General features: G+C 31.3%; 4 protein-coding genes across 4 annotated transcripts; 2 read left to right on the top strand and 2 right to left on the bottom strand.

The window, feature by feature from the left end:
* Positions 1-384: 384 nt before the first annotated feature.
* On the top strand, positions 385-2,698 carry LOTGIDRAFT_128640 (hypothetical protein; the record flags this gene model as incomplete). Its single annotated transcript, XM_009064384.1, has 2 exons — positions 385-1,224; positions 2,534-2,698. Coding segments are annotated over 2 exons (1,005 nt in total), but the record flags the coding sequence as incomplete, so codon positions are not given.
* A 2,368-nt stretch (positions 2,699-5,066) lies between these two features.
* On the bottom strand, positions 5,067-12,223 carry LOTGIDRAFT_235273 (hypothetical protein; the record flags this gene model as incomplete). Its single annotated transcript, XM_009064383.1, has 11 exons — positions 5,067-6,199; positions 7,208-7,399; positions 7,595-7,726; positions 8,187-8,260; positions 8,389-8,533; positions 8,853-9,002; positions 9,519-9,668; positions 10,536-10,583; positions 11,298-11,360; positions 11,718-11,889; positions 12,201-12,223. 11 exons carry the CDS (start codon positions 12,221-12,223, stop codon positions 6,095-6,097), a joined length of 1,254 nt encoding a protein of 417 aa, XP_009062631.1. The 3' UTR covers positions 5,067-6,094.
* Positions 12,224-12,782: 559 nt separating this feature from the next.
* On the top strand, positions 12,783-17,703 carry LOTGIDRAFT_166921 (hypothetical protein; the record flags this gene model as incomplete). Its single annotated transcript, XM_009064382.1, has 5 exons — positions 12,783-15,439; positions 15,927-16,182; positions 16,719-16,871; positions 17,161-17,495; positions 17,643-17,703. The coding sequence occupies 5 exons, from the start codon at positions 12,783-12,785 to the stop codon at positions 17,701-17,703; spliced, it is 3,462 nt and encodes a 1,153-aa protein (XP_009062630.1).
* A 217-nt stretch (positions 17,704-17,920) lies between these two features.
* LOTGIDRAFT_235271 (hypothetical protein) lies at positions 17,921-26,078 on the bottom strand (the record flags this gene model as incomplete). The annotated part of the gene is made up of 12 exons (XM_009064381.1): positions 26,002-26,078; positions 24,225-24,269; positions 23,734-23,823; positions 23,342-23,485; positions 22,844-22,900; positions 20,704-20,787; positions 20,314-20,415; positions 19,805-19,972; positions 19,407-19,567; positions 19,025-19,202; positions 18,093-18,234; positions 17,921-18,015 (listed from the first exon to the last, which is right to left on the bottom strand). The coding sequence occupies exons 1-12, from the start codon at positions 26,026-26,028 to the stop codon at positions 17,921-17,923; spliced, it is 1,293 nt and encodes a 430-aa protein (XP_009062629.1). The 5' UTR covers positions 26,029-26,078.
* Between the last annotated feature and the right edge of the window lie 1,339 nt (positions 26,079-27,417).

Raw genomic sequence — 27,417 nt, 5'->3', positions numbered from 1 at the left:
ATTAACCACTTCTGATGTTGGTGATCTACCTAAAAACAATATATTAAGTAAAAAAGGTCATAAAATCTTTCCGCTAGGTCGTGTTTTAATTTCTATTCCATTTGTTTCAGGTTTCCGAGGTCATCAATAAAAATATTCCGCCCACTAGCTGATTGGTGTATATTTAGAGGCGAAATAAAGTGTTGTATTTTAAATGGTTGATAATGGTGAAATAGTACGGATGAAAGAAACTCCAGAATGGACGCCAACAATATGTCGTGTTGATAATAGTTATTGACATATCACGAGTGTTCATTTGTGGAAATATTCAGATAAAATAGTATGATGGAATCGGGATATTTTGGAAATAACATGGAATCCAAGAATTATACAGAAAATTCCACTATGTTTAAACAGGATTATAACGCAACTAATGAGACGTTAACGGAACACTATGCATTGGGAGCAACAATAATCTCACCTATTACCATGTTCTTAGCTGGACTCGTGGGCAATGTGTTAGCTTTAATTGTTTTACATAGAACTCGACGAAAGATTAAACGGATGATGTTTTATACCCTAGTGGCTGCTCTAGCTTGGACAGACCTCACTGGAATTATTCTGACCTCACCAGTAACTATAGCCGCTTATATTAACAGACGCGAAATGCCCGGTGGAGAAAGTTTATGTAAATTTAATGCTTTTATCATGATTTGTTTTGGATTATCTACTCCGTTTATCGTGTGTGCTATGGCCGTTGAACGGTTCCTAGCTTTAAGGTGCACTTATTTCTATTCGAAATATTGTACTATACAAAATGCAAGAATAACTGTAGTTTCCTTGTGGGCCTTTGTTTTTGTTTTTAGTACGTTGCCTTTATTTGGTTTTGGAGAGTTTACATTACAATATCCACATACCTGGTGCTTTTTGAACTTTCACACAGACGATTTGATAATAGCTTTGTATGGTTATAGCTATTCTATATTAAATTTAATAGTGGTTATATTAATGATGTTCTGTAATGGTTATGTAATGGTGTCTCTATTTAGAGTCAGATACATTAAGAAAAAACAAGACAAAGAACGATCTGCTAGTATCTGTAGTAGTTTAATGGAAGGTTTTGATGAAAACAAGAGACTTCAAGCTCAGATTAAAAAACAGAAACAAAAAGATGTGGAAATGCAGATGATTTGGTTGATGTGTGCTATTTCTACTATATTTGCTGTTTGCTGGGCTCCATTAATGGTAACTATTTATGATCTAAATTTGTACCCCATCCTTTTCAGTACAGATATTATTAACAGAAAACAAAAATATGTACCTGTCCGGAATTCAGGTTAAAATGTTATGCTATATGAAACCCGTTTTGAACATGATAACCATTAAAATTGGCGTAGAAGATGCCCCATCCCCTCAATACAATTTGTTTCTGGTGAAACATTGAAAAGAATCAAGAATGGTAACAAATTGCTTTCATCTGGGATATTCTAAACAAAACGCTTATCTATTAAAAAGTTAAAGTTCCTACGCAATGAACCATTCCCATCTTTCTCCCTGGCTTTAATGTACATTCTGTGATACCGGTGATAAAAAGATGATGTAAAAATAAATGAATTTTACTATTAGCCTACAAGTTGGTGAGAATTGTGAAATAGCAACTTATTAGCTCTAATTTGAATAATTATAAAGTAAAAAAGGACCACACACATATCTCATTAAAATAGTTTGGCTTTCATTATTTCAAACGAAGCTATAATATCTCTTTTTATGAGTGATTTAATATCTGCTAAAGACATTAAGTACTTTATGATAGTACTTTGTGTTCGTCTATTAATAAAGATCATTGTATTAATATCTGATATATTTTACAAAACACAAAAAGACTAATGTATTTCATATTTTCATTTTGAGAATGGTAATCTGTTTATCACATCCATTAAAACTCGAAATAAGACCTATGATATTGGAAACGTGAACTAATGATAGAAAAAATAATATGATAGAATATTCGCTATTCCAATAATCAATTTCTTCCTTTTGCTCTTTTATTTCCAACCTGGAGTAGAATTATCCGAACAGGTTCGTCATCCGTTTGACCAATCGTACTTAGTCTCAGAAACGGTATTTATTTTCAGCTGAGCTAATCAGTAATAGACTTAAGTTCCCAGCTCACTATTCAAATTTGAGCGTGTGTCCAGATTTATTACCAACGTTTGTATACAGAAAAACTTATATAGAAATATAAAATAAAATTCCTAGTTTGAGATAGTTTTAAATAAGTCATAAACCTGTAAAAACAAATCTCATAGAGGTTGGACATAGCCTAACTGAAAAATTAGTCTGAATAATTAAGATTACGACTATTTAGAACCCAAGCTTTACCCTTGATGATTTTGACTTTCACGAAGCTTGGAGGTCCAGCAACACATCTAAGCTCATAATTTGTGAATTGAAGGTCTCTGACTTTATGATTTTTGGTAGCAGATAAATATTTTTTTTTTTGGCCATATATAACATTCCACTTGTAATATATCATTTACGTCTCTCTTTCCAGATACACATAATTATAACATTGGTAACTGGTATACCAAGACCCTATGTTGGTTTATTGTGTATCAGATTAGCTAGTTTAAATCAAACATTAGATCCATGGTTATATATCTTACTGAGAAAAACTTTTGTCAAACGTGTCCACAAAACCATCAAAAAGATCTGTTGTTCAACCAGTCCACCACGGGATCCTTCTGAATGTCGCTGTAATCAATATGTTCATGTTGGACGTCAGTTGTGTCACCAGAAATACTTTGTGGGAAACTCGGATCCTAGAGACCTTCCAAAGGAGGTCAGTGATCAGATGAGACGAATGCAACCAAATCGTAGTAGTATATCACTTCCAGATGTGATGCGTGTATCGCGAAATTCCAGAAATTCAAAATCCTTACCGGATGTGACGCATTCTCAGATTCATGACGCCTCAAATATACCACAAGTGTCGTTTGATTCCCATGATCGATCGGATTCTCCGGATGAAAATTATGTGGATTTATTTCGAGTGTTACCAATAGTTGAAATCAGTGATATTGATAGTGCTGGGGATGTAGTGGGTGATGTGCCAGAAGAAACAAGTCACGTGACATTAAGTACTGACCAATATTCTCGGTCTAACGTGTTGGCAGGGGATTCTACTTCCGGTGTGTTTAGTATCAGTCCGGAATTAAGTCGAGCTACTCTCGGCAAGAAAGATCTTCATTCAGATATAACACCGACTATTAAAGCTAAGAATAGGTAGCCCATGTTTTTATTTATTGTTACGTGTGATTAATATTGATTTGCAAATAAGGTACTATAATACGCATCTGCAGAAGGCAAATAAATCGAGTTTATTGTATAGTCTTGCAGGGGATTTTTCAGTGATACCCCAAGTAATATATGGGCTTTCACTCGGTATGCTTTTCAAGCTGTGGTGGGGTTTTCGGGATATATTGAGGAAAAAAATGCGTTGACCCCAGATATTTACCCTTCCTCTTGAATTTGTTATACCAAAGTTAAGTTTATTTGCAAATTTGATTTATTTCCCGTCTTATTCTTTCAGAGAAAATGCCAGACGGACGAAATCATACACGTAAATTAGGGAATACATCACACTAGAAGTGAAATTGGTTGGAATAAATAAGACATGTGATTGAACAGTTGAATTGATTTGTGATCCTGTTTTTAAATGGAGCCTAATGTAACCAAGAAACCACGCTAATTCCAAAGAATAAAACGCCGAGACGAAGTTGTTTGATCTCTGACCATATAATGTCTGGAATCAAATCGACTTCTGTTAGAGAAGCTTTTACCATTATTTACACACAATTATACATGACTGGAGAAGAATGTCTCAAGATTCTATCAACAAGTCTTTCAATATAATTTCACGTTATCAAGCTATTTTGATGTAAAATCTATGGAATATAGGTCCTAGTCTAAAGATATAATTGCCACTAGTTGGACGGAAGTGTTTTTAGAATCAAAGCATAATTTTATATTTAATTTGATCTTTGAATAGACTGTAATACACAAAAACGTGCTTTGCTTCAAATGTGGTCGTGTTGATTAAATAACTGCTTTAATAAACGAAATAAAATAAAAAGCAATGAAAAAAATATGTTGTTAAAGACTATCATTTTTTTTTTTCCAGATTCAATTAATTCTAAGGGGGGCCTGGCTCCTTGCACTCCCATCCCACCGTTACCTAGGTTTTACGAGCAAGCGTCTAAAACGTTGAGCCCGCGCAGCTCAGCCCTAGCCTAACAAAATCGGGTGTAGACTTGGGTTTAGGCATAAGCTTTTATCTGCAAAGGTTAATAAATATTTTGCTCTTTTTAATTACAAAGCGTCTGAGTGCTGAGACGATATGCTTTTTCTTCAATATCACTAGTGGTCTGAAGCTTTAAAGATGAGTAAACGGGGGATAACTCTGTTTAATGGCTAAAATAAAACTTCTGCCTTGTTCGAAGTGCCGACATCAAAAAAGGGCAAAATTGCAAATCATTGGAATGTCATTGAAGACTCAATGGAACTGTTGTTAAAATCATCACAATATTTCAACAAAGAAATCAACAAGGGAATCTGGTAGGTTACAATTCGTTTCTCAAACATGAATCCTACCATTCCACCGAAGCCTAGGCTTTCCTATCTTTATTCTTTGTCAACTTGGCGACAGTGTTAGATCTAACTTTGTGTACTTGTAAGACTGGTAGGTAGGCCTTCGTGCACATCATTCTACCTTGACAAAACAATTTTAAACCATACTACTTGCACTAATCTACTTTGTAGAGCTACTTTGTAGAGAATCACTTACTGCACTACCCAAAAGAACACGTTCTGCTCTGGCTTAAAAAGAATGTGTAGCTGACATGTATTGTTAATTCTCTTGGCCTAACTTAACTAATCTAATTGAAGAGATTAGAGGTTTTCAAGTTAGTTACCAGTAACTTATTTAATGGCATTATAGATGCATCACAACAGACATCTGTTCTGTGGTAGATCATGACCTTACTGCACTCAAGAATATGGGCCTGGTTTCAGAGAGAACACAGAGTATATTGCACTATTTTATTTAACATTACACAAACTTGGTCATTCTTACATTAAACATCAACATATAAATGGGATTGGTTGATTGGAAAGTCATTTTAACTAAATACATGTATATCACTTTTGCTTAAGGATTTGTCTCTGGTCTACTGAAACCAACATAACCTGATACTGGTACTAGATATAGTTTTTTGTGACATTTAATATCAGAGTTCACTAGACCAAAATATTTATTTCATTTACACACCTTTCTAGTTGGAAATTGGAATTTGCATTTAATACAGCAGATTTTTTGGCAACTCAAGATATTTGACAGTATTTCTTGCTTTTTTTTTGTTGAATAAGGTAATATCCCCTTATCTGATTTTAATGTAAAACCTGATAAAAGCTTGCATTTTAACATGCAGACCAACTTATATAAATATTGTGTAACATTTTCTCTATACGTATAATCTCCGGACTACACTGTAAGACTACCAAGTATTATAATATGGTTGATAATAAATAACTATATAACAATTATAATTTGTAAAGTTTCTTTTCTACCATGGCACCTATCTTATTTCTTTCTTTATAATACATTTCTTAACTATAAACTTTTAATAATAAAACTAGAAGTAATTAAAGTATAATAATATCTAAAGATTTTGGTTCATCTGAAGCCAGCATCCAAAGGAATGAAAGATAGTCACAACTGTAAAACTTATTTATAGGTTCCCAAGTCCTGTCTAGCCAATCCTTTACCAAACTTGGGCATTGATTAGCAGGGGGTCATATTTTTCAATCACATTCAATACAATGTAGGGTACTATTAGAGTAAAAAGTAACCTATCACAAATAATCTGATAATTATAGCTTTCAAAATATTGTCATAACATACCAAAGAAATTGTGATCCATAAAATGATTTTAGCAATGAAACATTATGAGTGAAAAGTTTTTTAAAAAGACAACATAGAAGTCTAAAACAATGAAAGTGAGTTAAATTACATGGTAACTAAATAGATGACATGTATGAATTATAGTTGGAGTCCCTATGCGTCTGTTTCTTCTTGTTCTACACTGGAACTTGTAAAATTGAGAGTCTGTGGTACTGCTGTGGCTGATTTTGAGGGACTGGACCAGGCGTCAGTATCAAACTAAAAGAAAAAGAATATAAAACACAACATAAACCAATTTCCATTGATAATTTCAAAGAAAAGCTTTTTTGAGTTTATTTACTAGTAGCTAAAGAGAATATGTGATGTAAATTTTACCAAAAAATTATGAAAAATTTGACAAAACATGAAAGTTATTAAAGTACAAAAGTCAAATTCCATAAATGTTTTTATATTTTATTTCATTGAAAGTAATTCATGCTGGTTTACCATGCATAGTAAATTTAAACTATTCATGCAAAAAATTTAATTCCCATGCAAATCAATGTAGTTGTGGTTAGAAACAAACTTAACAGTTAAAATATTATAAAAGGATATTGTAGCCTAAATAATATTATAAGGATCATTTATTGAATAAGTTAGGGTCTAGTAGATGGTTATTGGAATACATTTATAAGATTAAAAAAGAGCTTATATACTTTATAATGGATACTTTACAATCTAAAAAACATGCAAAAAAACAAATACCCCAGACATATTTAAATAATGACATGATGAAAGCTAGAGTCTAACTAATATTAGTACCTATCAGTGTCAGACTCAAAATTGGACTCAATTCTTATCATTCAATGGATTGTAAACCTACTGGTAAATATATCTTGCATGCTAATGTTTCAAGGTTATCATAGAGTGAAGGGTAAGGATTGAATTAAAATAATATAATATTAGAACAAAATAACATGCATTGTTTGATAATTATTATTAACCTTCTGTGCTAAACATGTAATCTGTAGTGTGTTACTGCTTTGTGCCCCAGGCTGAATCATCAAACTGGTAAAAAGGTAATAGAGTTTCAGTAAAATTTGTGAAAACATAGTGATATAAAGTACTGAAAGTCATCAATGATATAACTTTAACTTTTTAAAAATGTCCATCTTTCCTAACATTAGATAATAATTTTATATAATTCAATTAATTCTAAAATCTTGATAGTTTTTTTCAAAAGACAATAAGTTGAATTTTAAGAAAATAATCATCAACTTGACTTACCTTACTGGGACTAAAATCAGCAAAATTTGCAAAAGCATCAGATTTATTTCCTCCTCCAGAACTAGCAAAAGGATCATTACCAGCAAATGGATCATTAGGGAATCCACCGAATGGATCAACTTTTGGTTTAGAAGGTGAAGCTGCTGGGCTTTTACCTTTTGGAGGTGCAGGTCTTGGAGGTGGCATCTTTTTCTATAAAACAAAACAAATATTGAGATGTCTTTTAAATAGAAAGCAAATCTTGCTACATAGCAAAGTAAAAGAGAAAATCAAATCCATAAATAAATCTGTTTTTGGTTAGACAAAAACAATCTGAAAATGTTTGAACAGTGAAAATAATAGAAATCAAAATAAATCAAGCAGCTATATAAGAAACTTAAAACATACATGAGAAGGTTTCTTTGAAGGAGATGAACCAAACCCTGATCCAAAAGCATCAAAATTATCTGGTTTCTTTTTACTTGGTGAAGAAGAAAAAGCACTACCACCAAATGGATCATTACTGGCAAAAGGATCATCCTGCACAATAAATGATATGGTTATTATATATGATACTACCCCAAAATAAAAGATTATTCTACTATGCGCATTTTCATTATATACACAGATATTCCAACTCTAAATTGTTTATCACAGATTAACATAATACTAGCTCATAAAATAGAGTGCACGTAAAATCTCAAAAGTAAGCTTATTCATCAGCTGGACTTACCAGGTGCCATGACTATTACTTAGTTTTATAGATTATTGGATTAAAGAAGGATTCTCTTCTTATAGTTATGAAACCAGGTAAGTCCACTGATGAACAAAGATTCATTTTATCCAAGTTTAAAATTTAATTTTTTTGGTCATCTTAAGAGGTAGTATACCTCTAAACAACAATATAGAACAGTTTCACAACAATAATTTGTACTGAAGGTGTCCAAATCTTAGTCAAAGTTAATATCATATCAGGCCAAAACAACTAAATATCTTTTACCTGACCAGCAGAATTAAATCCTGAACTTTGGAATGGATCTTCAGCTGCAAATGGATCAGCTGCAAATGGATCATCTGTAAATATAATATGATTATTGATCTTTTAAAACATCAGTAACTTGCTTAAATTTCATAGCAGAAAAATTTTATATCCATGGTAAGATTTTTAAATATCTCAAAATTAATTGAGATACCGTACTTACTTCCTTTAAAGGGATCTTCATTTTGAAAAGGATCAGGTTGTTCAGAGGAATTATTAAAAGGATCTTTTCCTTTAAAAGGGTCTTCTTTAAAATCATCTAAGCAGGGGGCACTGAAATTACTTATAGTGCTCACTGGACTTCCAACCTACAATTCAAAAATAGTAATAATGCATTTCACAGCAAATATAGCAAAAATACAGGACAAAGAGATATACCATATTATATCAGGAGAAATGTTATGTTGGTTTTGTTAAAAGATTTAAGATTATAAGTAAAAATTATATATAAGTTTTTTCAATCATTGTCTTTTATTAACACTATTTTGAAAATAACAAGTTATATACAGAATAACACCAATATTTATATTATAAAATAGGATAGGTAATGTCTAACAAATATGGAGAGATCTACCTGTATATCATACTATAAATGATAATATGAAAAGAATATAAAGATGTACTTACTGTAGCTCTAGAACTAAGTTGATCAATATCAGAAGATATACCAGGTGTTGTTAAGGCTATATCATTTCCGTTTAATTGAGCTGTATAGTTACTAATACTACCAGTTAATGCTCTTTGTTGATCTTGTAAATGCTGTAGTCGGGCTTTAGTCTATAATTGGAATATCCATTAAAATTTTAAAATTTAGGTATCATAAAATTGTAATGATAACATAAGAGATTTCTCGAAAATAAGAATGGCCATCTGTGATGTGATAGTCATTTTCAGAATACAATATCAAAATATTTTCACTGTTAAAATAGTTCTCAATTCATCAATTGTAGAGTGATGTAGAAATATTAAAACAGAACCTGAAACATGTTGGTACTGAAGAGTTTCACAATGTGAGACTGATTAGCCTGCGTCACTACCGAAGTTTGACATTTTCAGAATGGATAATGGATGTAGTAATACCCATAATGTCCAGGCTGTGTATTCTCAAAACTATCTTAACACCAGGATGTTTTAAGAAATAAAATTCTAACACTGTTTTAGGGACATCCTAGCACTAAGATCATAATTTGAGTATACATGGCCAGATAACTGTTATTACTATACTATATATCCCTAATAATAAAATATTTGTGAACAATACAGTTGAGAGAAAGAGATATAAAGTATATCAACCTGTTTAGTCTGTATTTGTAAGTCATTATTTGATTTGACTAGTGATTCTAATTGTGTTTTACTGGATTCTACTGTCTGTTCTAATTGACTCTCTTCCTCACGTAACTTATTTAACTCTGTTCTTAAATCATTTAATTCTTGCTCTTGATTCTACAATTAATATAGGTAGACTTTATTGAATTATAGTTATTACAAATACTAATTACATATACAAAGAAATAGCAGTTTAAAGTTGAATAATAATAATGCATAGATTTGTACAGAAAAAGTTTTTTTTTAAATATTCAAAATGCTTCATTGATGTTTAATTCTTTAAAAAAATAGATAAGATGATGTTTATTATAGAGATGAGAGACAGCTGAAGTAAGTAAAATGTCTAAAATAGGCAAGATATAGAAGCTGATTGATAAAGCCAGGCAAAATGGTTAAAGACTAAATAAAGGCATTCAAAATCCTGATGTACCGTATATTAATTAAAGACCAATACATTTATATCCCAGACTTAAGAGGTTCAAATTACAAATAAGAGAATGGTTAAAGGCCATGGTTCGCCATTTTCTGAGGTTGATTTTGGTTTTGAATAGATATAAAGTGTCTTCAAAGGTACTAGAAATGTACGAAAATCGCGTAATTTCATTAAAAATAATTCAAACTAGGAATTTTTATTTTCCTTCGTAATTATGGCAGTCTCAAGAAAAGAAAAGTTGTTATTTTAACTTTCAGTTTCAAACGTGGATAATTCTGGACAAACATATATTTGAGGGCTCAAATTTTGAAGATGAGCTGTGAACACTTACCTAATACACTAGTTAACAAAATTGCGTTTCTGATCTGAGATACAATTGATCAAACGGATGGCGAACCTGTCCCTTTAAGCAATGATGTTCTAACTAAGGCACTCAATTAAGAAAACATTTTCAAATCAACCAGAAAAGGATGATTAAATAGATAAAATATTAAAAAACCAGAAGCATAATAGACAACCAATCAGCCAAAGCCCATATATACACAATTTACCTTAATCCTTTTTTCTTGTTGAGATAATTGTGTTTTAAGTTTTGTAACCTGTAATAAAATAGTGGGGTGGGTAGGGGTTAAATAGGATCTAAAAATATTGGAAAATAATACACATAATCTATAGAAATATATCTACTTGTAAATTATAAAACATTTTATTTTTAACTCAATATTTAATTCTAAAGATGACAGTCCTCTAATAGTACACTTAAACAACTAATAGAACAGTTTAAATAGAACAAGCTTGACTTTTAATGAAAATCTACGAAACTTTGACACAGTGAGAATAACTCAGCTTCAGAAAGTGCAATTCAAAGATCAAAAGTTTTGGAGTACATTTGTTTCAAATTATATAGAGATTTTGCTCAATTTTGATATTCATGTTCTTTTATGAACAAGTCATTCTAAACAATAGGTAATGATTAACGAAGATATATGATCAAATTCAAATGTCTATCAAATGTCATTGAGTTTTACCAGAGGCTTAAGTGAGTCATTGGTTGACTGTCAACTTTGATTAATAAAAACTGAAGATTACAATGTGCAAATGCAGGGAAACAAACGTGTTGGATTGTTGGATTTACATATAGTTTTACACAAAGTTACATAAATATATACTTTCATATGGACTAAAAATAACTTTAAAATATATACTTTATAAAAATAATTTCATTCTAACAAGAAAACTGAAGTGTAAGTTTGACAATTAATATTTACAATTAATTTACTTGATAACATATAATATTGAACTGAAAAACTTACCTCTCCTAGTTCCATATCACATTTCTCTCTTAGTTCTTTTACATTTCCTTCCAATTTAGATTTCTATAAAACAGAATACATGTACTAACATACCATTTCAGTGACTGAGTCAGATAAAAGATTGCTTGGAACCTGATGATCTGGATCCTCGCAAAGGTCAAGTTAGATTTGCCCTATTAATGTAATGCAAGTTAGTCTGATATTGACAACACATCTGGTTATTCTGTTGGAACATCAAGACCCCAAGGGCAATATCAGCCTAGCTATACATGATGCATTGACATTTCGAAAATTGAAAAAGAGTATACTAATGCCGCTGTCCTACTAAAATTTCCCTTCTTTACACACCAATTGCTATTGCTTGTCTGAATTTGCCTAAAAAGAGACAAATTGGAGAATGCAGATGAAAATATAATGTACCTTATCATCTAGTTCATCTAATCGTTTTTGAGCTTCTTTCTTCTGTTGTTCTAATTGATGTAATGTATTAGTTATAGCATCAAATTCTTTCTGTTGCATCTGAACATCGCCTTGTCTTATTTTAATATCAGCTTCTTTCTGAGCTTTATCTCTTTCTATTTGTAATTTTTCTCTAAAATAAAAATGAAATAATGTAGTCATGACTATGGTACATAGAGAAATAGCCTGCTATGGTAGCTGTTACATCTCATGAACAATTTGGTTAATTGGCAATTAAGATAATGTTTACATCCTATCCCAGCTCATGGTATTTTGCTTTACATCTAGTGTTTTTCCTTCAATCCATATACAATTGACAAAACATTCAAATTATACAAAATATTAAGGACAAATAGTTTATTTCACTTTAGGACAATTAATAAATAGCTTTATTTCAATATTTTATTGTTTATTCTTTTAAGGAATTTTGAACACGTGACTTACTTTTTAATGGCATCTATTTCCATTTGAATTGTATCTAATTCTTTAATAGCAGAGAAATCAGCAACATGACTATATGGACCAGCATTAGTACCATCCTAAAATAACAACACATAGAAAACTTAGTTTAACTATAACACAAAGAGATAAAAAAAAGAAATAACACATAAAAATAATCAATTCTAAATTCATAATGAAACCAAAGTAGAGCATTAATAACAGTCTCTCTTGGTTTTGCTATCCCACAATTTGTCTTTGTCAAAATACAGGTCCTACATGGCAAGCTTTGATTGGTTAAAAATAAAAATAACTTAGAATGTAACTGCCCTAGAAAACTTGTAGCATTACAATGGAGGCAAACAAAATGAAACAATAGTAATTTCATCTTAATAAGATTGCATATGATCTGACCAACTTTTCCAAAAAATCAATCATAATTTAGGTGAATAATAAACTTACTTATGGTGTGAATACTTGAGCCTACATGATGAAAAGTCCTGAATCTCTAAATTTTCAACTGATTTCATTATTCCTTATCTTTTTCAGAAATTTTTATCAACAGTTGTAATTTGGTTTGTGTAAAGAATGTTAGAAAGAAAGACATTTATTTTGCTGCTGCTTACTTATGAATACATATTATTGATATCTCCTGCTGCATCAAACCAGACTCAAACTATAGGATTGATAGAAACAGAAAGTAAACATTGCCAGTATCATCGCTCATACAGTTTTGTGAATGGAACAATTCATGTTTCCTTAATACCCTGGAACTGCGAGTCCAAGCAGCAAGTGATCCCACTGACTAATAAAACTAACAAATTACTATCAAAAACTCTTAGTAAACCATTCAATATAAAACCACACAAGACAAACTTGAAACATATCTTACCACCTCTATTACCTTTTCAAAAACAAAGAAAATTGAAACCTAAAAATTTGGGTGTAAATTTACCACCTTCATTACCATATCAAAAAAAAAGAAATGTGAAACCTCAAGCTTTGGGGGGAAATTTACCACCTCTAGTGTCATCTCAAAATCCAAGAAATTTGGATCCTAAATCTTTTGGGGGAAATTTACCACCTCCATTACCGTCTCAAAAACAAAAAAACTTGAAGACTAAAAATTTGGGGGCAAATTTACCACCTTTATTACCATCTCAAAATCAAAGGAACTTGAAACCTAAAGATTTGGAGGGAAATTTACCGCATCCATTACCGTCTCAAAAACAAATTTACTTGAAACCTAAAAATTTAGAGGGAAATTTATCACCTCCATTACCAATTCAAAATCAAAAAAACTTGAAACCTAAGAATTTAGGAGGAAATTTAAAACCTCTATTACCAATTCAAAAACAAGGAAAATTGAAACCTAAAAATTTAGGAGGAAATTTAAAACCTCTTTTACCATCTCAAAAACAAAGAAACTTGAAAACCAAAAATTTTGGGGGAAATTTACCACCTGTATTACCTTTTCAAAAACAGAGAAAATTGAAACCTAAAAATTTTGGTGTAAATTTACCACCTTTATTACCATCTCAAAATAAAAGTTACTTGAAACCTAAAGATTTGGGGGCACATTTCCCACATCCATTACTGTCTCAAAAACAAATAAAATTGAAACATAAAAATTTGGAGGGAAATTTACCACCCCTTTACATGAAACCTAAAAATTTAGAGGGAAATCTACCACCTTCATTACAAATTCAAAATAAAAAAAAATTGAAACCTAAAAATTTAGGAGGAAATTTAAAACCTCTATTACCAATTCAAAAAAAAGGAAACTTGAAAACCAAGAATTTAGGGGGAAATTTACCACCTCTATTACCATCTCAAAAACAAAGAAACTTGAAAACCAAAAATTTACCACCCCTTTTACAAAGTAAAAACCAAAAGAATACTATGTTGAACCCTGATGGGAATGTTAAATTACAATTAAAGAATCTTCAAACCTTGAAAAACAAAATAATCAAAGACTTGGAATGGATACCTGATGTACCAAAAGCGAAATGGCCTTCAAAAATTATCATAACTTCAAAAGAAGACATTAATAACAAAAAGGAACAAGGAAGAATACCATCAACATCAATGCCATATTCTACCATAAAACCAAATCGTAACAATACAACTAGACAAATCAAAGTTCCTGATGTACCAAAAAAGAAATTGTCACCAAAAATTATTACATCCAAAGAAAAAGTTCATAACAAAAAGGAACGAGGAAGAATACCATCAAAATTAGTGCCATATCCTACCATAAAACCAAATCGTAACAATACAACTAGACAAATCAAAGTTCCAGACGTACCAAAAAAGAAATTGTCACCAAAAATTATTACTTCCAAAGAAAAAGGTCATAACAAAAAGGAACGAGGAAGAATACCATCAAAATCAATGCTGTATCCTACCATAAAACCAAACAATAACACTACATCAACCAATGCTTCTATTTCTTATATTGTTAATGAACAAATCAAAGTTCCTGACGTACCAAAAAAGAAATTGCCGACAAAAATTATTACTTCCAAAGAAAATGTTCATAACAAAAAGGAACGAGGAAGAATACCATCAAAATTAGTGCCATATTCTACCATAAAACCAAACAATAACACTACATCAACCAATGCTTCTATTTCTTATATTGTTAATGAACAAATCAAAGTTCCAGACGTACCAAAAAAGAAATTGCCGACAAAAATTATTACTTCCAAAGAAAATGTTCATAACAAAAAGGAACGAGGAAGAATACCATCAAAATTAGTGCCATATTCTACCATAAAACCAAACAATAACACTACATTTACCAATTCTTCTGTGACTTATATTGTTAAACAAACCAAAGTTCCTGATGTACCAAAAAAGAAATGGCCTCCAAAAATTATCATAAATTCAAAAGAAATGGTTGATGACAAAAAGGAACGTGGAATAATAAAATCAAAATTAGTGCCATATCCTACCATAAAACCAGATCATAACACTACCACTACCAATACTTCTGTGTCTCAAATTGTTCATAATCGAATCAAAAGAGAAGGCCATCGTGTGAAAAGATTTTTTGACTTTAAACAAGTTAAAAAAGTTACAAACTTTTTGAAGCTGACTAAAACAGATTATAAAAAGCTGTTTAAGAAATATTATGAGTGTTTAGAAAAGAGAGAGAGTGAGGTAAGATCAGGTAGTAATGAAGCTATTACACCAAAAATGATATTAGCAGGACAACCTCTACACATACCTTGTGGTATATGGTAAGTTATTTTTATTAAAGGGATCGTAAAGAGGTTTTCTACAAAATGTATGTATCAAAGACAATGATTGCACCATTCAAAATATCAATCAGACATCTGTGATTCCTGAAATTCTACTAACACTAAGTGTTTAATGATGTCACTAATTACTAATAGCAAAATATGCTTTATCACATAAGGCCCTTCGCAATTGAAAATTGGAATGGTGTAGTTATGTAATGTAAGTAATGTAGTTTGTTCTATACACATAACAATGTTACATAACCTCTTAATAATCCTCTAAACTCATTCATAAATTCTTTGTTTAAAATTTGAACCCATATTTCCAGACCAGCCCTGTTTATGTATTATGATAAAAATGTTGATTATTACTTCAAAATTCAATTTGGATAATTCCAATTTTGCTATGAACAAGTTTGAGTGTGTTCTTTGATCAATCATTTTGTATTACAAGGTCTAATATTCAAAGAATGATTGATTATTTCAGTAAAAGACCAGATCAGAATGCTGAAAGTTTGGGTGTAAAGTGGCTAGTAATTAGAAGTGGTGATGGTAGAATGAAACGTATTAGATTTAATGGTAATGGTAAAACAAAAAAGAAGAGAATTAAATTTAACAAGGATTATTCACTGCATATTGATAAAGCCAGATTTCGTGACGCAGGACAATATTTCTGTATGGTACAAGATGATTTTATTTCAGTTACTCAGATAGATATTTTAGTTAATGAAAGAAAAAGAATTGTAAGTATCTGTATTATCATCTTCACATGTCAAGATATTACAAACTTAGTTTTATCCCTTGACTGCAATAGTCACCTTTTTTATATCATGGAAGTTTGGAAATAAAGTGATTTGATTGGATAGTAAAATACAGATGCCAATCAGATGCCTCGACAGAAAGTCTGTGAACACAAAGCCATAAAGCTAACAGCCTTTCTGTCAAGGGCTCTGATTGGCCTTATTCGCTGGCTTACAATTCAATCAGATTGCTGCATTGCATGATATGAAAATAGTTAATATTGCAGTCAAGGTATAAGGTTGACATTGTGAAGATGTTGTATTATGTATATTAACATTGTTGTATTAAAGGAGCTAGCTCATAATAATAGATTTTAGCTTAAAATATACACTTTATAATCCATTCAAAGTAACTCAAACTTGTTCCTGGAAATTCTGAGTGTTTATATTATTCAGAATATATTATTTGTTATTTAATTTGAATATTTTCAACATCAGGTCTATTTGTGAAGGCTGCTTTTTTAATTTACAATTAACAGTTGTATGAAAGTAATGAAAAAGATGTTCCCCTTCCAACATATTATATGGAAAATGAGAATATACAAATAGCAACAGTATGGGCAGAATGGAGCAGCTGTGATAAATGTGGTGATCAAGGTTCACAAAGGAAAAGAGGCACGTGTATGGTGCAGGTAAGCTTAAAATTCTATATTCAGGTACATGAAGATACAAAAATGCGACTTTCAGTGTACCACTGTATAGTTAATGACATTGCTTGGTTAACGGGTGATCAGTCAAGTCATTATGTCCTTTGTAGAGCAGCTAGTAAAGCAGCCACTAGTGTTGAAAAGAGTTAACATATGATTATCAGTTATTATCTTATGGCCAAGTTTTGAGAATTAAAATTATTTTTATGTTCATTCTGAGAGGTAGTATTCTTTTGGATAAACCAAATGATAACAATATTTTTTTTTTTTTTAGAAAATTTACCCAGATCGACCAGTTAAACCAAAAAGCTTCCAAATGATAAATAAATATCCACAAGGAATACCCTGTCATTCTTCAGCACTGCCTGGTTTTTTGAAGAAGAAACCAGAGATAAAAGGGAGAGCCTGTGAGATATATGTAAGAGAATGCTATGAAGCCTGTCCCTCTTCTCCAGGTCCTATTACTATTACTGATAAAGCAGGAAATGTTGTAGAATTCATTGAACCAGGCTATTATTCCTTAAAACATCCACCAACAATTCCACCCATGACCCAACACAGAGTTATTTATGAAGAATTGGGAAAACATCTTGTTTTGAAGTGTCCAAGGTATGTATAACTCTATTTAGCATTGAGACACTACAAGACTATCTTGGCTGTTCAATATTGCTAATGCAGCAATTTGATTGGATTGTATACCAACGAATAAGAGCCCTTGACAGAAATACTGTAAACATTATGGTTTATTGTTAACAGACTTTCTATATTCGCTAACTTCTGTGGTACAAGAAAAGTGGCTATTGCAGTCAAGGTATAATGAAGTTTGTAATAGCTTGACATTGTGAAGATGACCATCTGTATCACAATATACCTTCATGGTGACTGTATATCACAATATAAGTCGGATTGGAGATATAAACACCATGCATATGAAGTGTTATACCACCAAACCCTTCATTTTAATCTAGAACAAGAAAATCATATTGGTTCAATATAGCCTTAGTATTTGTCAGTAGTGAATAATTTAATAAGTGTTAAATATTACATATTTGTAGAAGTGAAGAAAAATCCGTAACAATATGGAAGAGACTCTCTATGGTAATCAATCCATTGACTATTAGATCAATGACTAGAAATAGAGTATATATAGACAAATTTAATCAATTACATATTAAACAACTCTTTAAGTCTGATACCACATCTTACCTGTAAGTATCACTATATCTTTAAGTTTAATATCACATACCTTGGTGGTGGGATTATTATATGTTGAAGAAAAAATCAGTAAGAAACTAGGAATTTCTCTGTCTATTTCTATATATGTTTGAAGATTGCTTAGTGTGAAACTCTGAGTAACAATATGATTCAATCTTTCAAAGGCCTATTAGAAGCAAAGGTTATAGATGACGGTGTGAGAACCACATTGAAACGTTGAAGTAATAAATATTCCAGAAGTACCTATCCATAAATTGTCTTATTTATTATGATTCAAGTTCTGTTTTAATATTTCTACGTCTTTTCTATAAATAGCAAAGTCTCTAGAAAGACAAACTCTTCATGTTAACTTTCAAACACAGATAATTCTGGACACATAGGGATTTGAGGGCTCAAATGAGCTGTTAACACTATTACTGATTAGCTTAGGTAAAAAACAATTCCTGTTTCTGAGGCTAAGGTACGATTGATCAAACAGACAGCGATCTTATCCCTTTATGGCACAATTACCAACCAACATAAAGCGCCAACCAATTTTTTGAACATTTTTTAACATTTTTCAGATGTTTTTTGAAGCAACGTCATGTTGCAACATTTAAAGTTGTAGTACATGAAGCATTGGATTTTAAGTTCAAAGATTATATATCATTAATTGGAATGGGAACCACTTGTCTCTGTGTTATTATTATCTGTGGATGTATTTGTTCCAAAAAGGGTAATAAAACAAACCAATAATATATTATTTATTCCTATTTAAATGTGATCGTTAATATTTCTATTACTGTTATTAATTGTTATTGTTTAATTATTATTTTTCTCTTTCGAGTTAATAAAATACATTTTAATCAATGTACATACCAAGATTTGAATCCTGATTCTAACTGATAAATTGTACAATGAAATTCTAGTGAAATTATACTTACTTTTACACCAAAAGCAGCAGGATCGGCTGTACTTGTAGGTCTAGCAGATGGTGGTATCATTTCTGGTGTTAACTGACTAGGTGGTTCAATACCCTTTAATTTCTGTTGTACTAAAAACATAGCTAGAGCAAACTGTTCTGAATTCAGCTTTCCTACACCTCCCATATCACATAAACTCCTATTAAAAACATAGTATTATTATGTATGTTAATCTGATAAAACTATTCAAATCGGATTTTGTGAGATCAGATTCATGTTTGAGCTTTGAGTTTTAGGGAAATCAGGCTATGACAGCAGTAACTCGAGGCATTTTGTCTATGATGATCAGTTTCCGTGAAATTAAGCTTGAAGTGTAAGTTGACAATAAAAATAATTTTTATACCATATATGAGCTAAAACTGTATTATTTAAACCAGTCTTTACAAAGGTATCTCTTATCTCTGCACCAGATACTAAACCATCAAAATCTGTATCAAGCCTTTTAAACATGGCATCATAATTCAGTTTTTCTGCTGCTGAAACAACCCATGGCTTGACAGCTGTCTAGAAACACAGATATTAATAACATAACTTAGATTGATTTCTTCTAGGTAAATACTTTCCCTAGAAAGGTAACTGCAGAAATCTTGCTCTACTCTGTTATGTATTTGTAACTCTACTTATTGAAAAAAAAATTGATATCCTGATGAAGAATATATCAGAGACATGTTGCAGTAGCATAAGCAAGCTCTAGTCATAATATATTGTTGTTGCTGTGATGAATAAAGATTTAATACATACAGGTACTGGTGGTACAGCACTAGTTGATGAAGGAAGACCTCCTGGTAAAACAGGTACTGCTCCAGCTAACTGACTACCTTTATTACGTTTTGATGGTGGTATCATAGTAGTAGGTAGAGTGCCTGGTAGGGGATTGTTTTCACGAGCTCTATATACTAAACTCATAGCCTACAATTAACAAAAAAATTATGATAGAACTTCGAGTTAAATATTGTCTAGATATTCAGCCAACTCATAAAATCAAAAGATAAAAAAGAACAATATCATCTCTACTTTGATATCAGTACTCCTTTATTAGATATTGATAAGTAACTGTATATCCTAATCTTCTGGTCCTGATGGTCTAAGAGGTGACTCTCATCACAATTTCCCATAGTCAAAAGACCTTTGACATAAGCTTACTCAAACTGTAACATACAAGGTTTAAGTTAAATGTTTCACCTAGGACTTAGGACTCTTTCCATCCTGTGTGGATGATGGAGGTAAAATATTGTAATGTTTATACCTACCACAGCGAATTCATCTCTATCAAGATAACCATCTTTATCACAATCACTTAAATCCCAAATTTTACCCAATAATTCTGTAGGTAATTTGGAATTCAATAACACCTGAAAGTTCAATAAACATAAGAGTTAACATCAGAAAGAACTAGCAAAAAAACAAACAGTAAATTGATGACTTCATTAATAATATAAAGAAGATTTCTCCTTCATTTCATGTGATCTGATGATGTATGCTGACCACGTGCTTTGATTTGAATTCATAATTTTTTTGAAAGGAACTAAATGAAAATTAAAAAAATGAAATGAATGGAGTTTTACATCCTACTTATAAATGAAAATTAAAGAGTGTCTGACTATATAAATATTTAGTATAACTATGCTAGTAAGACTTACAGGTTTGACTTTATCACCAGATAATAATCCATTGACTGGTTGTAAACTATCAAATACTTTATCATAATTCATCTTCTCTGCTGGCTACAAATACAATTCATTTACCATTTAGTCACAAAATTACTTACTGAAGTTAATAACAATTATCCCTTTCAACACTGTTATAAATAACATCAAACATCCTATACTCTGAACGCCTAGTAATATAGTGATATTATTAAAAACATAGCTTGCGTTGCAATCTAACATACGCCCGCTAGCAGCTGTCAGAAAAAATAAAACAGTGACTAAAGTACGAATTTTCTCAGATTGAAGAAATTATTCATGCTGAATAATTCCACAATTGTTTTTGAAATCAATATCAATATCCCAAATACAACAAACAATTAAATCACACAGTTCTAATCAAGGGCAAAAAACAACTTTTGACGCGTGTTTACAAAGTCAAGGGCAATAACTCAAAAAATGTTCATCAAAAATATCTCTTGTTAGAACTTGTCCGAGATCTTATCAATTCCAATGATCACACCAAGTTTCATCAGAATCGGTTGAAAACTGTAGCTTCTATTGTGCTCACAAACAAATTTTAACGCGTTTTTCGTAAGTTAATGGCATTAACTCAAAAACATTTCATCGAAAATGCGTCAAGTTAGAACTTGTCCGAGATCTTATCAATTTCAATGATCACACCAAGTTTCATCAGAATCGGTTGAAAACTGTAGCTTCTATTGTGCTCACGAAAAAATTTTGACGCGTTTTTACAAAGTCAAGGGCAATAACTCGAAAACCGTTCATCAAAATTGCATCAAGTTAGAACTTGTCCGAGATCTTATCAATTCCAATGATCACAACAAGTTTCATCAGAATCGGTTGAAAACTGAAGCATCAATCCTGCTCACAAACTATTTTTAGCAAATTTCGACACATTTTAACAAAGTCAAGGGCAATAACTAAAAAACCGTTCATCGAAAATGCGTCAAGTTAGAAGTTGTCCGAGATCTTATCAATTCCAATGATCACACCAAGTTTCATCAGAATCGGTTGTAAACTGTAGCTTCAATCCTGCTCACGAACTATTTTTAACAAATTTTGACGCGTTTTTACAAAGTCAATGGCAATAACTCAAAAACCGTTCATTGAAAATGCGTCAAATTAGAACTTGTCCGAGATCTTATCAATTCCAATGATCACACCAAGTTTCATCAGAATCGGTTGAAAACTGTAGCGTCAATCCTGCTCACAAACTATTTTTAACAAAATTCAACACGTTTTAACAAAGTCAAGGGCAATAACTCAAAAACCGTTAATCGAAAATGCGTCAAGTTAGAACTTGTCCGAGATCTTATCAATTCCAATGATCACACCAAGTTTCATCAGAATCGGTTGAAAACTGTAGCTTCAATCCTGCTCACGAACTATTTTTTAAAAATTTTGACGCGTTTTAACAAAGTCAAGGACAATAACTCAAAAACCATTCATCAAAAATGCGTCAAGTTAGAACTTGTCCGAGATCTTATCAATTCCAATGATCACACCAAGTTTCAACAGAATCGGTTGAAAACTGTAGCTTCAATCCTGCTCACGAACTATTTTTAACAAATTTCAAGGCGTTCTAAGTCAAGGGCAATATCTCAAAAACCGTTCATCAAAAATATGTCAAATTCGTTCTTGACCGAGATCTTATCAATCTAAAGCATCACACCAAGTTTTATCAAAATCAGATAAAAACTGTAGTCTCTATAGTGCTCACGAGAAATGTTGACGGACGGACTGACGGACAGGGGCGACGACAATATACGACCACATATTCATGTGGGCGTATAAAAAATGAAATGAAATGAATGGAGTTTTACGTCCTACTCTTCTGCACCTTGTGGGCTAATGAAAACGGAATATTATTTAAAGTGTATGACTTAATCGTTATGTGACGTCACAGCTGCGTGGGTATATATTACGTAATTATGTGGCCGGTTAATTATGCTGCTCGGGTTTAAAAGAACAGAAGGCAGATAGCACTGTATCTACTATATGTGACCATATATTTCCATTATCAAGATATAATAAGGCAACGGTCATTTTCAAAACATACTATAACACATTCTAGTACTTAGATATATTTTTTAAAATTGGTGTTACAAACCTTGATATCCCACTGTTCTGTTGTAGATGCTTGAGGTATCACTGGTTCAACAGGGCCCTGAAAAACATTTCTTATCAAATATTAGAACAGACTCACTCTTACCAAGTCTTAACTGTTTTTAATAGATATCACATGACTGTGGAAAAGTTTCATATCAATATATCGATGTAAATATAAATAAACTAAGTACTAACAATCCAAATCACAAAACGAAATCTGATATCCAAAACAGCATACTGGCGAAACATTGATAAGAGCAGCCAATGAACTTTTCACATGAAGAAGTATATGAATCCTAAGTAAGTATTTCATAATGAATAGTGGTGAAGTAAGCATACCCTGTCTGCTGCTGAACATACAATACAAACAGGAAGGCAAAAACAAAAAAATAGTGATTTGACTTATCAATTCAATATATAATCATGATTGAGAATAAAAAGGCCACAACTGTATATAGTTTCGATTTGAATATATAAAAATATAAATAATATCAATTACCAAATTAGGTGGTGGTGTTTCAACAATCAAACCAGCAGGTGTTAAATCATGACCATTCTGAGCTAAGGCTATGTATTTTAGTCCAACAAAAAATCCAACTTTTTCTAGATATCCTTTTCCTGTTGGATCAGACAGGTCCCAAATCTTCAAAAATAACAAAATATCACACTTATTGCATACAAAATACATAAAACAAATAAAAAAGTTAAAAAAAAAGGCTGTCGGTTCAAAAATATAACAATAGTTCAAATACTTGTCAAACTTCAGTAGGTATACAGGCTAATATAAGTCAGTTATATGAAAATCCCATAGTGTCAAACAAAGTATGAACATGTTTCAGGTTCTGTTTAATATTTATAGTTCAGATATTAATATATTTTGAAACTCTTTACCTTTGACAAAACTGTATCATTCAAACCAGATTTTTTCATGAATTTCGCAGCATCATAAGCTCCAACACTACCAGTGCCCTTAGGATCAGCCTAATATAAAAGAAAAGTAAATAATTTAACAAAGTTGTCATGAAAATTAATTAATTTATCTTTATGAACCTACAGTAATTAAATTTTTAATTCATTACAACATAAAGATAATTAATTAATCAATCATATATTATGTAATTAGAATAATAAAGATAAAATCTCAATTAAAGATAGTGTATGAAAGAGTTTGTGGACACAAATTTTCATTTCTGATCTTCTTAAAGTAAGGTTTCAAAAATAGATATACATAAAGACAATCCAATCTCATACATGATTCGTTGTAATCAAAAAGGCATTTTATTTACATATAAAATCAATTTAATGTGCACCTATTGGTATTGAAAATTAAGTGGTAAAAATACTCATTTGAGCAGAGAGGAAAGTCAAAATAATGAACCAACCTGAAGAAAGTAAGCTTCATATATTCCAGCATGGCTGCCTGCAATCTGTAATACATTATCAGCTATTGTAATTGACAAAAATAAGAATTTTAATGAACTACACCAATCTACCATTGGACACAGCTAGCGCTTGAAATATAATAAGCGATTATCGTTGCTACAATTTATCATTTCCATTATCAAATCAAATTTCATAATCGATTAAAGTCACAGTTACATTTTCTCCACTGTCGCAAACTAGCTAGTTGTAATCTCTTCCACAACCGGTTCCCTTCAGCATATAACTTAACCACAATAAGCAATAATGACAAGAATATAAAGCAAGAATATACTTCTATGACACAAAAATAAAGCATGGAATTAAAAAAATTTGGCATGTTTTAAAGTATTTACAGGGTTTGTCTATTAAAATATTTTGATGACTGATTGGTAACACGCTGTCAATAATCAATATTTTTAGGTTTTTTCTAGTGTTTGTATAGGTTTAATATCAATTTGCAGTTGCATCGGCTTTCCATCAATAATCTACTAACTTAAATCTTTTAATTGATGAGTTGTGTTTATAAACAGTTCACCCTACTAAGTAGTGTTTGAAATCTATTCACTATCAATAATCTACTAACTTAAATCTTTTAATTGATGAGTTGTGTTTATAAACAGTTCACCCTACTGAGTAGTGTTTGAAATCTATTCACTATCAATAATCTACTAATTTAGATGTTTTAATTGATGAGTTGTGTTTATAAACAGTTCACCCTACTGAGTAGTGTTTGAAATCTATTCACTATCAATAATCTACTAATTTAGATGTTTTAATTGATGAGTTGTGTTTAAAAACAGTTCACCCTACTGAGTAGTGTTTGAAATCTATTCACTATCAATAATCTACTAATTTAGATGTTTTAATTGATGAGTTGTGTTTAAAAACAGTTCACTCTACTGAGTAGTGTTTGAAATCTATTCACCATCAATAATCTACTAATTTAGTTGTTTTAATTGATGAGTTGTGTTTATAAACAGTTCACCCTACTGAGTAGTGTTTGAAATCTATTCACTATCAATAATCTACTAATTTAGATGTTTTAATTGATGAGTTGTGTTTAAAAACAGTTCACCCTACTGAGTAGTGTTTGAAATCTATTCACTATCAATAATCTACTAATTTAGATGTTTTAATTGATGAGTTGTGTTTAAAAACAGTTCACCCTACTGAGTAGTGTTTGAAATCTATTCACTATCAATAATCTACTAATTTAGATGTTTTAATTGATGAGGGTGTTTAAAAACAGTTCACCCTACTGAGTAGTGTTTGAAATCTATTCACCATCAATAATCTACTAATTTAGATATTTTAAGTGATGAGTTGTGTTTATAAACAGTTCACCCTACTGAGTAGTGTTTAAAATTTATTCACTATCAATAATCTACTAATTTAGATGTTTTAATTGATGAGTTGTGTTTAAAAACAGTTCACCCTACTGAGTAGTGTTTGAAATCTATTCACTATCAATAATCTACTAATTTAGATGTTTTAATTGATGAGTTGTGTTTAAAAACAGTTCACTCTACTGAGTAGTGTTTGAAATCTATTCACTATCAATAATCTACTAATTTAGATGTTTTAATTGATGAGTTGTGTTTAAAAACAGTTCACCCTACTGAGTAGTGTTTAAAATCTATTCACTATCAATAATCTACTAATTATTCTTAAAATGTTTAATTCTAAACATTCTCAACATAATACATGCTCAATAAAATATAATTTAGTATCACTTACACTTGCAAGCGGTGGAAAAGCCGCCATACTGAATTTCTTAAGACTGTCCCGCAGATAAGCAGACTCTTTTAACCATCTCTACGATTGGTTGAAAATAAGAATTGAGGTGTATGAGAAATGCCCTATCGACGCCTTATAATCATATGGTCCAGGAGCTTTTAATCTATTTAGTGGCCAAGGCTACAGTAACATAAAAAGGGTAGAAATAAGCGCACCACTCAAAGTGGGAAAGAATTGAACTAAAAAATAAATTCCTTTTAGCTAATACTTATGAAAATAGACCTAAAGGGCACAGGCACCTATTTCCATCAATAGTTGACTCACTATTGATAGAAACAGGTGCCTGTACTTAAGGGTCTATCTCACTGTTCTGGAAACTAGTTGGCGACTCGGGTCTCCTGGATACTATACTAACCGGGTCTCCAGGGAATCTGGGGTTAGGAAACATTATTTCAGTCTCCAATACTTCTTTGCAATGTCTCCATCAGTTGCAGCGATTTATTTTTTTCAATTTTTGCTAGAATGTAGAACATGAGCAACTTGGCAACTATAATTGATCAGCTTCTGCAAGTTGCCTTCACTGCACTGGCAGTCAGTCCTAACCCCCCGCCCCCTCTCCAAATTAGTGAACATCGCTGTTACCATGTGGCATTTACTTGCTTCAAGTACACAATGACCAATTCACAAAATGCGCTTTTGAAACAATGCCATCATGTTGGTAAAAGTTTCGCCGTAGGCTATATAAAACGAAACAATATTTAACTTGTTTTAGTCAGTTTATATGCAGGCTTATATACAATGCGTAAAATATTCCAAAAAATATAATACCACGAAAAAGATAAATTATTATAAAAAAATAAAACTTAGAGCAGCACTAATAGTCTCATTACAATATGACTAAACCAGATTTAGAATTGATGAAAAATATGGCGCACCTTTAAGAATAATATTTTCTACATGTTTAACTGCATCAAAAATTTCTTCTTTCTGATTAAATATATTTCTATATAGTCAGGAAAAACCTTTTTGAACATCCAAAAAACATAATCAGTTCATTTAAAGGTAGTATGGTAGTATAAGTCTAGTTTGTTTAGCTTCAAATTCTATTAATCTACCAAGCATAACATAAACAGCTCATGTATCTTAGAATTGGGCCCAAATCTACAATAATATCTTTGCGTATTCATTTATAAGCCTAATACCAAATTAAACAACTTTATGCATAACAATAATACAATTTGAGAGATGGTATATTATATAAGCGTGTGGATATCGGGGTTTCCGGATTATCAGCAACCGGATAAACGCGGCTCCACTGTACTGTAGCACTTATTTAATGAGCATCTCAAAACTTAACAAACAAATTATAACAATAAAACTATAACAATTACAAAAAGCTTCACTCTTTGCACAAAG

Source organism: Lottia gigantea, assembly GCF_000327385.1.
Source record: "Lottia gigantea unplaced genomic scaffold LOTGIsca_62, whole genome shotgun sequence".
NCBI classification, from domain to species: domain Eukaryota; kingdom Metazoa; phylum Mollusca; class Gastropoda; family Lottiidae; genus Lottia; species Lottia gigantea.
The sequence above is the reverse complement of the archived record's forward strand: the minus strand, read 5'-3'. Positions and strand labels throughout refer to the sequence as shown.